The sequence below is a fragment of the Falco peregrinus genome, chromosome 2 (genome assembly GCF_023634155.1).
Source record: "Falco peregrinus isolate bFalPer1 chromosome 2, bFalPer1.pri, whole genome shotgun sequence".
NCBI lineage: Eukaryota > Metazoa > Chordata > Aves > Falconiformes > Falconidae > Falco > Falco peregrinus.
Genome location: NC_073722.1, coordinates 23448353 through 23461559, shown reverse-complemented (window position 1 = coordinate 23461559; position 13207 = coordinate 23448353). Strand labels below are relative to the sequence as shown.

At 42.2% G+C, this 13207-nt stretch overlaps 1 protein-coding gene across 15 annotated transcripts in view; it reads left to right on the top strand.

The window, feature by feature from the left end:
- WRN (WRN RecQ like helicase) overlaps positions 1–13207 on the top strand; it is a 47255-nt gene that overhangs the window by 4305 nt on the left and 29743 nt on the right. For 11 of the 15 annotated variants that reach the window (XR_003556943.2, XM_055798007.1, XM_055798008.1 and 8 more), the window contains 8 exons: positions 1476–1621; positions 4379–4527; positions 6726–6875; positions 8778–8850; positions 9768–9879; positions 10447–10858; positions 11513–11593; positions 12793–12934. Coding sequence is in view for 14 of the 15 variants with exons in the window: in XM_055798007.1 (XP_055653982.1) it covers positions 1476–1621; positions 4379–4527; positions 6726–6875; positions 8778–8850; positions 9768–9879; positions 10447–10858; positions 11513–11593; positions 12793–12934 (1265 nt within the window). In the remaining variant the exon portion in view is untranslated. Of the gene's footprint in view, positions 1–1475; positions 1622–2126; positions 2342–4378; positions 4528–6725; positions 6876–8777; positions 8851–9767; positions 9880–10446; positions 10859–11512; positions 11594–12792; positions 12935–13207 lie in introns of those variants that run through there. The other 4 variants (XM_055798010.1, XM_027794848.2, XM_055798009.1 and 1 more) reach the window with 3 other exon arrangements.

Here is a 13207-nt window from a genome sequence, read left to right as displayed (position 1 = left end):
CTCCCCTTTTTGCATAGCAGAGCTCATGCTGCTGGGGGGGGGGGGAGGGGCGGGAAATACTATACAAAACTTTCAGTGCAGTGGAATAGATAAAGAACAAGCTTCCAAGGGAATATTTGTACCTGGTGCTCTCCTGAGCCTTGTGTTGGTTTTGTGTGGTGAGGTTTTGGTCGGGGGTGGGGGGGCGGGGGGGGCTGCAGGGGTGACTTCTGTGAGAACCCGCTAAAGCTTCCCCTGTGTCCGATGGAGCCAATGCCAGCCAGCTCCAAGAGAGACCTGCTGCTCACCTCACCATGGCTGAGCCCATCAGCAGCTGTGGTAGCAACTCTGGGATAAGGTATTTAAGAAGGGGAAAGAAGAAAACCTGTGCAATCGAAGCTAGAGGGAGGAGTGAGAATGTGAGAAACAGCCCTGCAGACACCCAGGCCAGTGATGGAAGGCAGGAGGTGCTCCTGGTGCTGGAGCAGAGACTCCCCAGCAGCCTGAGGTGAAGCCCACAGTGAGCCAGGCTGCTACCCCCAGCCCATGGAGGTGAACAGTGGGACAGATCCCCACCTGCAGCCTGGGGAGGACCCCATGCTAGAACAGGTGGGTGCCCGAAGGAGGCTGTGACCCTGTGGGAAGCCTGTGCTGGACCAGGCCCCTGGCAGGACCTGTGGCCCCATGGAGAGGAGCCCAGGCAGGAGCAGGGTTGCTGTCAGGGCTGGTGACCCCCTTGAGGGACCCAGGCTGGAGCAGGCTGTTCCTGAAGGACTGCAGCCTGTGGGAGGGACCCATGCTGGAGCAGTTTGTGGAGGACTGTCTCCCATAGGAGAGGCCCTGTGCTGGAGCAGGGGAGGCCTGTGAGGAGTCCTCCCCTTGAGGAGGAAGGAGCAGCAGGAGACAACATGCAATGAACTGACTGCAACCCCCAGCCCTGTCCCCCTGTGCTGCTGGATGGGGAGGAGGGAGAGAAAACTGGGAGTGAAGTTAAGCCCAGGAAGAAGGGAAGAGTGGAGGGAATGTGTTTTTAAGACTAGGTTTTATTTCTCATTGTCCTACCCTGATTTTTTTGTAATAAATGAAGCTAATTTCCCCAAGTAGAGTATTTTACCAGTGATAGTGAGTGATCTCCCTGTCCGTATCTTGACCTGTTTTTTCTCACCTGTCCAGCTGAGGAAGGGGGGTTGATAGAGGGGCTTTGGTGGGCACCTGGTCTCCAGCCAGGGTTAACCCACCACAGCTTGCTCTACTACTGCTTGTGTGCAGTAAGGTCTGCTGAGGTTTGAAGGGCTTCTTGTAGCTTTTGGAACCAGCAGGAATTTCACCTCCTTATGGTCTTGATTTTAAAATGGTTTCTGTATCCCTTACATGTAAAAGGAAGGATGCGCTGACTGTGATTCTCTTAATTGCCTTTATGTAAGATGACTTAAGCCTGGTATTTTAAATCCTGGTAGAAGAACAGTCAAATGTGAAGAATATCTGTTTCTTTTCAGGCAGAGTTTGTCAGATGGGGCTGCTGTTGGATTTGATATCGAATGGCCACCATCATACGCCAAAGGAAAAATGGCAAAAATAGCTGTAATCCAGATATGTGTAACTGAGGAGAAGTGTTATTTGTTCCATGTTTCTTCAATGTCAGGTACCGTACTTCCTCTCTTATTAGTTAGGGCATGAGTTACCTTCTGTTTCTGGTGATTAATTTTGAACTTTAGGCCTTGAGCAATAGCTGGTATTTCATACTATGTTGAATAGTAAAAACCCATCCTTGTCCTCTTTCCGACCTATAATCAAGGGATATATTCTGAGTATTGCCTATGCATATCAAGGGAATCTTAGCCCAAGTCCTGCCCTGTGTGCTGGCATATGGCATTTTAGGTTCTGAACGGGGGGCGGGGGGGGGGGGGAGGGGGGAGCGGAAATCTTGAGGATTATTTTTCTCTCTGGGAAAGAAAATTTTAATTCAGTTTTAAAAATTCAATTCCCTGCTCGTGTAATGAGCTTTCTGTTTAGTGCCAAAACCAACGAACCTAAATTTAGCAGGCTGTGTTTCTTGTTAATTTGGCTATAATAACAAAACCCCTCAAAAATGATGGCTGTTGTGCAGTTTGTTCCTAATACCTGCATTTTGTGACACTGGTTTTCAGAAAGAATACTGGATACCTGGTGTGATGCAGCTGTGGGGAGAGAAGGAGTTGTGCTCAACAGAGACTGAATTCATTATGGATGTGAATAAAAGCTTCTAAATAGGGAACACAGGAATGAGGGAAGGAGGCTGCAGTTTTATAACCTTTGGTTTGAATGTTAGATTGAAGCTATGCCTGTGAGATGTCTCTGATTTCCCTGGGGTGTGCATGCTGAGGTATAACAGCGATAAGTTTTAATGTTGGTGCTCAATCCTTTGTCATTTATAGCAAATGGGGTGGAAAATTTAATTGCTGGAGGCTATTCAATTCAGGAGGCAGAAAGGTACAACTGCACAAAAGAAAAGGATTTGAGGAAAGGAAGCTAAGGGAAGGAGTCATAAAGAGCTGAAATGCTTTTAATTCTGAAAGTGAAAATGTTTGATGCTGAGTACAGTTGCATGTGGGCTACTTCATGTTACAGCAGAAGATGGTGTTTCCTCCCAAATAATTTTCTAAAATTTCTGTTCTTCTCAATGGGAGATGCGATTTGAGTGAGACGACAACTTTTTTGCAGGAACCACAGCCAATTTCTGCTTATGCAAAATAAATTTGATCTACAGGAATAGAGATGTTGGCAGAATTATCCAGTTGGATAAGACAATTTTTTGAGGCAAAAGAATAATGCTTTCTTCTGCAGGAGCAAGCGTGGAGAGTTCTTGGACTATGTATAAAGGACAGAAGTTACATATATCTATCAGGGAGATTCTTGAATAATTTCCCACTTTTTTTTTTCTTTACAGACTTCTAAGAAAAGGTGGCTTGTTTCTTGGGTTGTAGCCTCTATACAGTCTTGACCTTGGATGTTTTTAGTTCATATGGTCACTTTTCTAGAACTGGAGGAAGTGAAACACAAGTCCTCTACTGGGAAATTCTTGTCCTTGAAGGTTTTTGTGACAATATTCTTAGGTGAAAATCCCTTGTGAAGTCAGCTGTGTACATTGCAGGCATTTACTCGGCTCAACTGTATCTCCTCTACAGAGGTCTCTCCATATTATATTATGGCTGAGGTGCTTTGTCTGCACCTCACAGCACAAGGCTACTGCAGTTTCGTGGATTTTTAACAGTAATTTTCTAATGCTTTGCCTGGGACCTGCAACTTCATAATCCACAACACAGCTGGTTGTGGCTGTAGTTGCAAAATTGTCCATGTAGTATGTCGGTGGTAGCCATAAAAGTGTGGAGATAGTCGTGTAAAAATAAAATCAGTGATGCAAAGTGGTGGATGAAATATAGAAATAAATATTACAGTAGTGAAAAGGTGAAATTGGAAATCAGAACCAAGCCAGATACTATGTGGTTTTAGGTACTAAAATGACACTTGAGACTAATTCAGGGTATCCAGCTGTGGGGTCCTGAAAGTAGGTATTTATATGAGATGCTCTGAATCTTAAATGGAAGCAAACACAGAGGGGAGAAAAAAAGCTGCTTTCATTCAAGTGTGAAGCTTCTGCGGCTGTTCCTTCCTGTAGAAAACCTGATATGAAAGTTGCATGCTCTTATTCAGTCCTATAAATGTGAAAATACCCTTTGATCCAGGATTGCTGTGCCATCAGGTTGGGATAAATCAAAATACATTACCTAGCAGATGTCTAAATCCTGAAGTATTTTCTTTTCTTACTTACAAGACTGACTTGTCTGGGCTTGGCAGAGGATCTGGTTGGCTAAGTCGGTTTTCCAAACGCTATTGTTGGACCAGCCCAGCGTTAACACTGAGTATGCCTTCACAGAATCTTGTTTTGTGGGTGATTCCCTGTGTTTGTGGCTTAAACTGTTTACTGGGAATGTGAAATAGCAAAACCTGGGAAGGAATAAAGTGGAAAATACTGCATTTGGTTTCATGAGCATCCAATTCTGAGAATTAAAATACCTTTTTCAGTTAGAGGTTGCCTTTTCAGTATTTGATTTAACAATCAGCAAGACAAATGAAATAGGGTTGTTTACTTTCTTTACTTGATTTGTTTTCAGATGCAGCATGAATTTTTGTTTCAAATATTTCATTCCTGCTTGTTTGCAGATGACATGTTACAAGCAGTTGGTATTTCCAGTGATTCCAGAGTACAAACAGTGACATAAACAGAGCAACAGTGGGGAATTTTCCTTTAAAAGCACAGGTTTTTGCGGATGGCATTTGTGCTAGGATTTTGTCATTTCCATTAGACTTTCTGGCATCTTCCAGTATTTAGTTTCTCATGTTTGGGCTTAATCTATTTTAGGTTTTCCCAAGGGACTCAAAAGACTGCTCGAAGATGAAACAATTAAAAAAGTTGGCGTAGGAATTGAGGGAGATCAATGGAAGCTGATGAGTGACTTTGAAATCAAACTGAAGAGCTTTGTGGAGCTGGCTGACGTTGCTAATGAGAAAGTAAAACTTAAAACCTTTTTGTTGTGGGAGGGAATCTTGTTATTGTGCTACACAGAAGGAGGCTTCCTTGTCTTCATAGGAGCTCGATTCTGATAGCAAATGTACTCTGTAGAATAAAGCAGAGATGTATTGTAACTTCTTAAAAAAGCTTAACTCTCAAAGTCTGCAGCACTAAGTACCATCTTTCAGTGAGCCGGCTCTTAATGAATGTTTGTCCCCTTCTGAGTCTGTTCTCCTCTTGCATTTACCAGGTATGGCTTTTTAATTCAGCTGCAGGTGTGTTTTCTTTACTACTTAGTGATGGAAACTGCCAAACTGTGTCAAGTAAGGCTTCTACTGGCAACGGTGCACTTCTCACAGCAATGGCTGAACCATTAAAATAAGATGCCAGAAACGCTGCAGAGACAGTGGGAGGACTGATGCCCTTTGAAAGGAGGCAGCCCTCCTGCAATGGCTTGCTTGGTGCTGGGAGGAAGCAATTGCCACATGATCTGAAGCTGCAGATCTATCTTTTTCTGTCACTCTGAAGCTGGTGTTGCCTCTGTCGCATGGATGCAGTTTCCAGTGCCTGATGACCCACTGTTTAGAAGTAGTGTTGCATTTGGCACACCTTGAGCTTCAGTTTAGTTGGATTCTAGTTAGATATTATTTGCGGTACAGATTTATGCCATCTTATTAGGGAAAAGAGTAAAAGGTTTATTACCTTCCATATGAGCCTGCCATTCTTATTTTTAGTGTGTCCCTTAAAGCTTTTCTGTCTTATTGTATATTCAAGGCTTTTCCTTACCTGCACTCAGCATCTCCATGCACTTCTCTTTCCTTCTATGCATTTTTTTGTTTGGTAGGATAATAGCAACAATTGTGCCTTCCTGGCAGAGAACAGATTTTTGCCCTGAATAATACTACTTGAACCTTTGTCTGTTCCGTCCTTTCTGTACCCTGTGTAATTAAATCGTTGTGGGGGAGAGGGGAGCGTGATGTATCATCAGCATTTGGGGCAGTGCTCTCCATATGAACCCGCTTGAAGTTTCAGTTCCTAGTGGGTTGGAAGCTGTACAAATTAAGCTGTTTCTTTTCAGATCTGGAGTTTCCTCAGTTTGCGCCCCCCCCCCCCCCCTTTTTTTTTTTATTCCAGTATCAGACTTCAGGATAACTTGTTATGAAGATGAGCATTGTGATCTCCAATAGCAGCTTTAAAGTTTTCTGCTAGAGAGAAAACAAACCAAAAATAAACTTGAAAGTGAAGCTTGGGAGAGCAAAGAATAGGGTTATACATATTGGCACAATACGAGGGGGAGGGCTGGGGGAAAACTAAAACGAACAGTTGGTACACTTTTTTTTTTTATACCATATTTAAGGGGATGAGCTGATAATGCTGCATTGCCACTGTTAGACTTGACACTGCTGCCTGTTTTGCAAGTGCTTGCAAGTTGGAATAGCAGAAGGCTGCATCTGTGAGTCTTGGCTCCTTGGGGTCTGAAGGGAAGCTTCCCAAACTGATGGAGACAATAGCATGTAGGAACTGTGACTGACAAGTATGATTACAAAAGCAAGTGAAAACAGCAGTGTGGCAGGGTGACTTTTAGTCTTCTGATGAACTGCTTCCCAGCACACTGAGCAGTGTCACGGTCGGTAGCTGCACTCTTTGGTTGTGCTTAGTTCTGGACTTGCAAAAGGTGACAGAACACTTACAGGCAGGCTTCAATATTCCTGTGTTTATATTTAAATTCCTGGTGCTTAAGCTTCTCTAATTAGGAAGGCAAATGGTAGAAAAATCCTGGAGGGGAGAGGGGTTGCTGTTTAAGTCTGACTTCTTTTAATCAAACTGGAGACTACGTTGCGCAGATTTCCTGGTTTTGGTAGGGTGACAACAGCACCTCACGTTGTGTGGACTCACCTGGCCCTAATGCCATCTTTCCAGCTTGAAAATGTACGTATGGCCTCTAACTATTAATACAGTTTCAGGGCAGGGAAGTACAGCTTTCAAATGGCCAAACTATCTTTTAATATGATGAAAGCAGAATTAGGCCTGAAGAACAGTTACTGCTTTGAGAAAATAGTTTGTTCTGACTAACCCAGAGCTCCTTGTTGCTAATGAGGGATTAAGTATGCTTTGCCACTTCCAGGAATGTTTTCTGTCAGGTCCAGTGGCTTTCCCCTTTAAACAAGCCTGCTGTTCTGTGTTTTTCTTCCCCCAGCTGAAGTGTAAGGAGGTATGGAGTCTAAATGGTCTGGTAAAACACCTTTTTGGCAAGCAGCTTTTGAAGGATAAGTCTGTTCGCTGTAGTAACTGGGAAGAGTTTCCACTCAGTGAGGAGCAAAAATTGTATGCAGCCACAGATGCCTATGTAAGTACAAGAAGAGATCACCACTCCATCGGTATCAATAAATTTCTTCTCTGATATGCTGTTAACAGCTGGTTTCATGTCTTCGTGCTACAGAACATAATGTAGGAAGACTCTGAGGCCCACTATGGATGATGTGGGATGCTTAAAGGTGGAAATGCCACTGAGTAGGTTGCTGTTCGATTCCTTTTCTGTCTTAAGTTTTTAAACCACAGTGTTCACCCAGAGCTACATATCTCCTCTGTTGAAGATAGTACTGTTTGTACCTGACTTGTACCTGTCATCTTGCTGGGATCACTTGAAGAGGATGTTGTGATTATTTCACGTAGAAAATTGAATGTTGATGGGAGAAAGAAACCCCATTCTACAGCAGCCTTGAGCCTCCCATGAGGTTCTTAACTCTGAATGTTTCACGGTGTTGTGAGATTTGCCTTTTTATTGAAGTCTGTGCAGAAAGCAGAGCTCCTGGAAGTTCTGTCATTCTCGGAACGTGCCAAGTAACACAGGTGCCAGCAAGCATGCCTGAGGAGTGTCTGTCCATTTGGACTCCCTTCAAGTTGTTGCCTCAGGGAAGTGAGTTCTGATGGAGCAGTTGGGTGAATTTTATATCTGTATGGAGGAAGCCAAAACTCTTGCAGCATGGTTATCCCACAGAGCTGTGATGTGGCTGGTGTGTATTTAAGTACAGTGATTGCTTACAGAATTGAAGAGTAGGTAACTTTTTTGGTTCCCTTGGCTGTAGGTTTAACTGTAGCTTGTTAGTGCTTTTGGATGTGCTTTCTGCTGAGGTTTTTGGTCATTTTTCTTGAGCTGCTTATGAACCAAAATCCTGCTAAATATAATGTGAGAAAATTCATAAGCAAGTCTGAAGAAATACAGACTTTTCCAGTGGCTAATACAGCAGTACTAGTGGTATTGATTACCAAGAAGAGTAGTTTAGTAGCATGTGAATTTTTGTAGCTCTGTAGAAGTCTCTACTTTTTACCTTTTTTGCGAGTGTACCTTTCATACAGTTCTGTGAGTGGATTTACCAATAAGCTGCTGGGTGCTGCCTGCTCCCCAGATAAAAGTTGTTCTTCGTGGCAGCAAAATAAAAATTCCCTTGGGCTTTTATTCCTGTATCAAGGTTAGATAGAGGAAGAGAAGTGGGACAGGGGTGTTGTCTTTTCTGACTTGGGAAATGCTGCATACTTTTTCTAGTTGAGTTAAATGTTAAACTGTGGAGGGTTTGGCACCTGTTAAGATCCAAACCAGTAAGGAACAGAACTTTTATTTTTGGTGCCTGGTGCAGCTGCTGTAGCCAGCTTTTTCCAGGCAGTGCCTCTTTGCTGCTACGCTCTGTTCACCTGGCCTGTGTGTTGGAGCCTCGCAGGAAAACACAAGGGAGTATCTTGTTTCTTTCTTTCCTTTTAGATGCTTTCGCTAACATATGTAGTCTAATTAGCACATTCCTGGCTTTAGGCTGCATTTTCCTGTTAGAACCTATTATTCATATCAAGGGAAATATTAAACACACAGAATCTATCTTAGGAGGTTCAGAGCTATTCTCTTGGAGCACTACATAAAATCTGAATGAGGTGGAGCAGATGGTGAGACTGGGGGTGGAGTGCTTGGGGCACTCTGTATGCAGCTAACTTCATAGATTCCCAGCGCAGCTGTCTTTATTATATAAGAGTATCCACCACAGTGTGGACCCTGAGTCAGGACTTTGCATTCTGTAAGACATAACCTGGTTGTGATGAAGGATGCATTTAAGGTAGACCACTGACTGTTGTATGGCGTGGGCCAACCACTCTGAATTTGATGTTAATAATGTATTCATGCTGTAGTTTGCTGTGTTGTTTTATGTAGTCTTGAAGATAGTGTTTATCTGCAGAGTACTAATTTTTTTCCTTTCTTTGGCAGGCTGGCTTCATCATATATCAAAAACTGAAAAATATGAGTAACAGCGACCAGAAATTATTTGGTGTAAAACTAGGTAAATCATACATTCAAGCACAAGGAATTTATTCAATGTACAATTGAATATTCTATTTCCCAGCAGTTATTTCATAGCTTCTTTGTCCGGATTGTCTGGCTTCTTGGTGTGATTAGAGATCACTTCCAGAGAGAGCAGACTGTAAAGACTCTTTAGTGTCCTGGGTTACTGTATTGTGTAACTAATTTCCATAGCGATACAGGAATGCAGTCTTGGTATGATGTTTGTTTCTGCTGTATAAAGAGAGCAAATTCCTGCTCTCGTTCCAGTTTGTTTATGGAAACACTTAGGTGAGTTAATGTCAATTCTGCTGATGCAGGGACAAAAATCTAGTTTAAGAAGTAGTAAGACCACAAAAAATACATGTTGTGAAGTGATGTTTTTCTTAAGGCATATAAGCAGGACCCAAATTTAGAGCAGCTTAGCATTATTTATGTGATTAGGTTTGTTTAGTTCTGTGCTTCATAAGAAAAGTTAAGTATTGCACGTAGCTTATGGTTAAAAAAAGAGGTGAGATGTGAATTTTGTACTGGCTGAAGTTTACTTCTGTATCCAAGACAGAAGTGGGAATACTGTCCTCTTAATGAGGTAGATTTTTTATTATTTTTTTTTTTTTTTGGCTTTGATTTCGTCAGCATAGCTGTGTTAGCAGCTTTTTTTCTGGAAGCTGGAAGGTATGCTGGGGAAGGATCACTTCATAATAGTCCTGTTCTGTATACTTTTTCCCCAGTAAAAGATGCAGAGGTGAACTAGATGGAAGCTTGGCCTGATTTCATGTACTTGACTTTTAAGCACTGGAAAAGGCTGTCTTATCAGCTGTAGATCTTGTAGATAGGCAGTTACTTGAATGGAACTTATTTGTGTATAGATGTTAGACATGATTTATTGTGAAATAACTCTGATGGCACTTGTTTCAGATAGCATGTTGTCAGAGGGTGTGAAGGAACGCTTGACTTCACTAGCTGAAGAGATAACGGACCTGGCTTCTCACATCCCTGACTCTTCTGGACAACTGGAAAATTTGCAGAGGTTAGATTTTTGCTGGTCTGTTTCTGCCTCCAAGATCGCTGTTTGCTCTTGATCCCTGAGGTCCCACGCAACAAAATACATGCTAACAGCAGTCTGTTACCTGTTGTGTCCTTTTCCAAGAAAAGAAAGCACAGTACACTTAATGCTGGAGTATTATCTTTGTACAAAGAACATAAGTTTGGTCTAATTGCAATGGGTTGGACACTGAACTTTGCTGAATCTGTTTCTTGTTGCTGAAATGCACAGCAAGGCTGCCTTTCATAAATAGCCAGGACTCATCATTAATTACTAGAAGTCTGGAGACTTGATACAAGTGTGGGGACAATACCAAAAACAGTGTTTTCAGAGAGGCTTTGTAGGTTTTCCTCATAGTAAAGAAATTTAATTTTCTTCTCCCAGAAGTGGAATACCAATTGCATATGAGTGATGAACTTTATAGTTGAAGCTTTGGACAAACTCAGTCTGGAGAAACAGACTACTTTAGAACCATCAGTTCTACTTGTGACTAAGGTGGATGTAGCAACTGGCTTTATCATTTTGGTTTAACTTTCTTGTTTTACCTTCTAGGGCTGCAGAAATCCTAGCTGACATATCGGCAAATGTAAAGGCATTAAGAAGCACACTGTTTGGTTCAGGCTTTCCTTCTGTACTGGAGAAGAGCTGTGGTGCAACTCCCGCAAATCTTGAAGCAAAGTCACCAAATGTTGAAGCAGAAAAAGTTGAAAAGCCTGCATTTGCTAAACAACTTGAAGTTGACTTCACCTGCTCTGATGCTACACTTGCTGGCCTCTGGGAGGGAGATGTGAATGAAGAAGAGGCAGAGAGCGGTAATGCTGTTGTGGAAGATGGGGCTGCAGCAGCCAGCTCAATGAGCAAGGCAGATGGAGATGAATTCATGTCACTAGACATTACTGAGCAAGAACTTCAGATCTTGGAATGTCAGGCTGCAGGAGAATTGGTCAGTGAAGCTGCACCTGAGGTACTGAGAAAAGCCTTTGTTAATCATGGGTGCTTAGAGGTAGTGATCTCATCCCTAATTTCCCCTAGGACTTTAAAGTTCTGCCGCTGAGAGAATATTAAGGTGGGCTGGAAGAAGGGCTCAGAGTCTGGGAAGTATATGTGGTGGTAGTCAGGTACTGAGCTGCTCTTTAGTCATGTGGCTGGAAGGATTACTACTGAATACAGAAGCTCTAGATAGTCTGACTAGGTTTCCTCTTTTGGTTGCTAATACCTTACCAAAGAATTTAGTGCAGTATGGGGACCAATTCTGCACTCGTGTCTCCAACTTGGTCATGATAAAAAGCAGATCTTTTTCTAAGGGAACTGTAAATAGCAGTCCTAGTGACTGCTGAATGTGGATTGATGCCTTTTGAATCAGATTATAATTTCCTTATGTTCATGTGTTTCACACAGCTGGTGATACTCCTTTTTGTCTCTCACAACAGGGCCTTGTTGTGTTCTAACGTTTCTTTCTGATAGTCTTTTTAACAGTCAGACTTCAGAGCTGAATTTTGAGCTTAGTTACTTCTGGTAAGAAGTAAAAGCATGCAGAAATGGTTCATAGTGTGTACTGAAGGCTGGAAGGTGGTGGGTAAAATAGAAATAACTTTGCTGATAAGAACTTTTTTCTTAGGAGGCATGCTCTACAGACAACGAACAGAATATTTCCTGTGTCATTGAAAGTGATGAAGAACTGGAAATGGAGATGCTTAAAGTGAGTGCTTGGGTTTTTTTATTAAGGGGTTTTTTTTGGTAATGATGATGCTCTTGGGTCCCAATGGAGCACAGCATAGTTGAGGGGAAGGAGTATGAAAGAAAATGGTGTTGCTTACTGAAGGTGGACAGGAGACAGATAAATGTGTGGATACCTAAAGAATTCAATTTAATAGTTTCAGACTTCAATGCTGCTTTCATCCTACCACATTGTTATTATCCCAGCTTGGATTTGATCCACCTGCTTACTGCAGTTGTGTAGATTATCATTCATAAACAGCTGGGCTCCAAGTGTTGTGCGTTCAAACCCTTGTCCAAGGGCTTGAGCTGACAGGGCAGTTTGTGTGCTGCAGGTTCTGCTGACCTGGGCTGTAGGTCGGATTGCTTTGTAGCCATGTTTTGCAGGCCTCTAAGTTTCTACGGCTATAACTTTTCTTGAAAAGAAGGACTCGAGTGTTGAGCTTTTTTCTTGATCCCCCAGTGCTACATATTCGGTCACTTCACTTGAAATACAGTTCCACCAAAGGTAGTCACAAGTGTTTGTTTGCTTGCACACATATGAAGGTTGTGTAGCTTATAGCTGAGTAGGAAGCAAGACTTAAAGGTCTGGGGGGAAAAAAGCTGAATTTTCTCATAGGGAAGGACCAGGTCTCTTCTGGATGGTTCTCAGTGCTGCATGTCAATAAATGCAATTTTGGTCAGAAAAGCTCACTTGAGAAGAGGGGGTTTAGTTGGTGTTCCTCTGAGCACCATGTTTTCAAACCAACGAGTGTAGCATGATGTTTGTTGGGATGCCATCTTTTCTGTTGGTTTTTTTTTTGTGGCTAGCCTCCCAAGTCACTTCTCAGTGAAACTTGTGCCTTTGTCTAGTTGAAAGTAAAAAAAAAAAAAAAAAACCAAAAAAAAAAAAACCAACAACCACCACAAAACCCCAACTATTGGTTTTAAAATAAATATCTTCAAAATTTCAAAGACCTTTTTGCAAAGAAAAAACACAACTGTTGTGATGCTACCCAGGAAATGGCTCTTGGAATTTGAATGCTACTGACTGCTGTGCTTTTCTTTGTACTGTGTGCCTATAGATCTGAGTTATGGCATAAGTAAATTAAAAGTCATATGTTCCCATATCACATTACTTCAGACATAGCGTTTTATCTACTGTTTTATGCTCTGAAATAACTTTTTCTCCCAATTTCTCAGTCTTTAAAAGATGTAGACTATTCTGAAGGAGCTTTAACTGAAAGAGAGTCCAATAAAGCCAGGAAAACTCCTGACGCAGAACTGAACGTTGCACCAGATGATGATGAAGATGAAGGCATTGAGGAGGAAGAGGAATGTTTGGGTGTGTTTGAAATCATAGTGCATGGTTAACTGTTTATAGAAGCAGATGTTGGAAGTACAGTGACATTTTGTGCTTGGTTTCTTGAAGCAGAAAGTCAAAGCTCATCTGGGTTTTCAAAGGAGTACTTGTCTATGTGTCAAGATGAAAATGTAAAGGTGTCCTTGGCAAAACATAGTTGACTCCTGCCACTATCAGTAGTCGTTATGTATGCTTAATAGGACTAAAGCTGGTCTGGGGCTGTGGAGATAATGCAGAATTGAGGGTAGCTCTTCA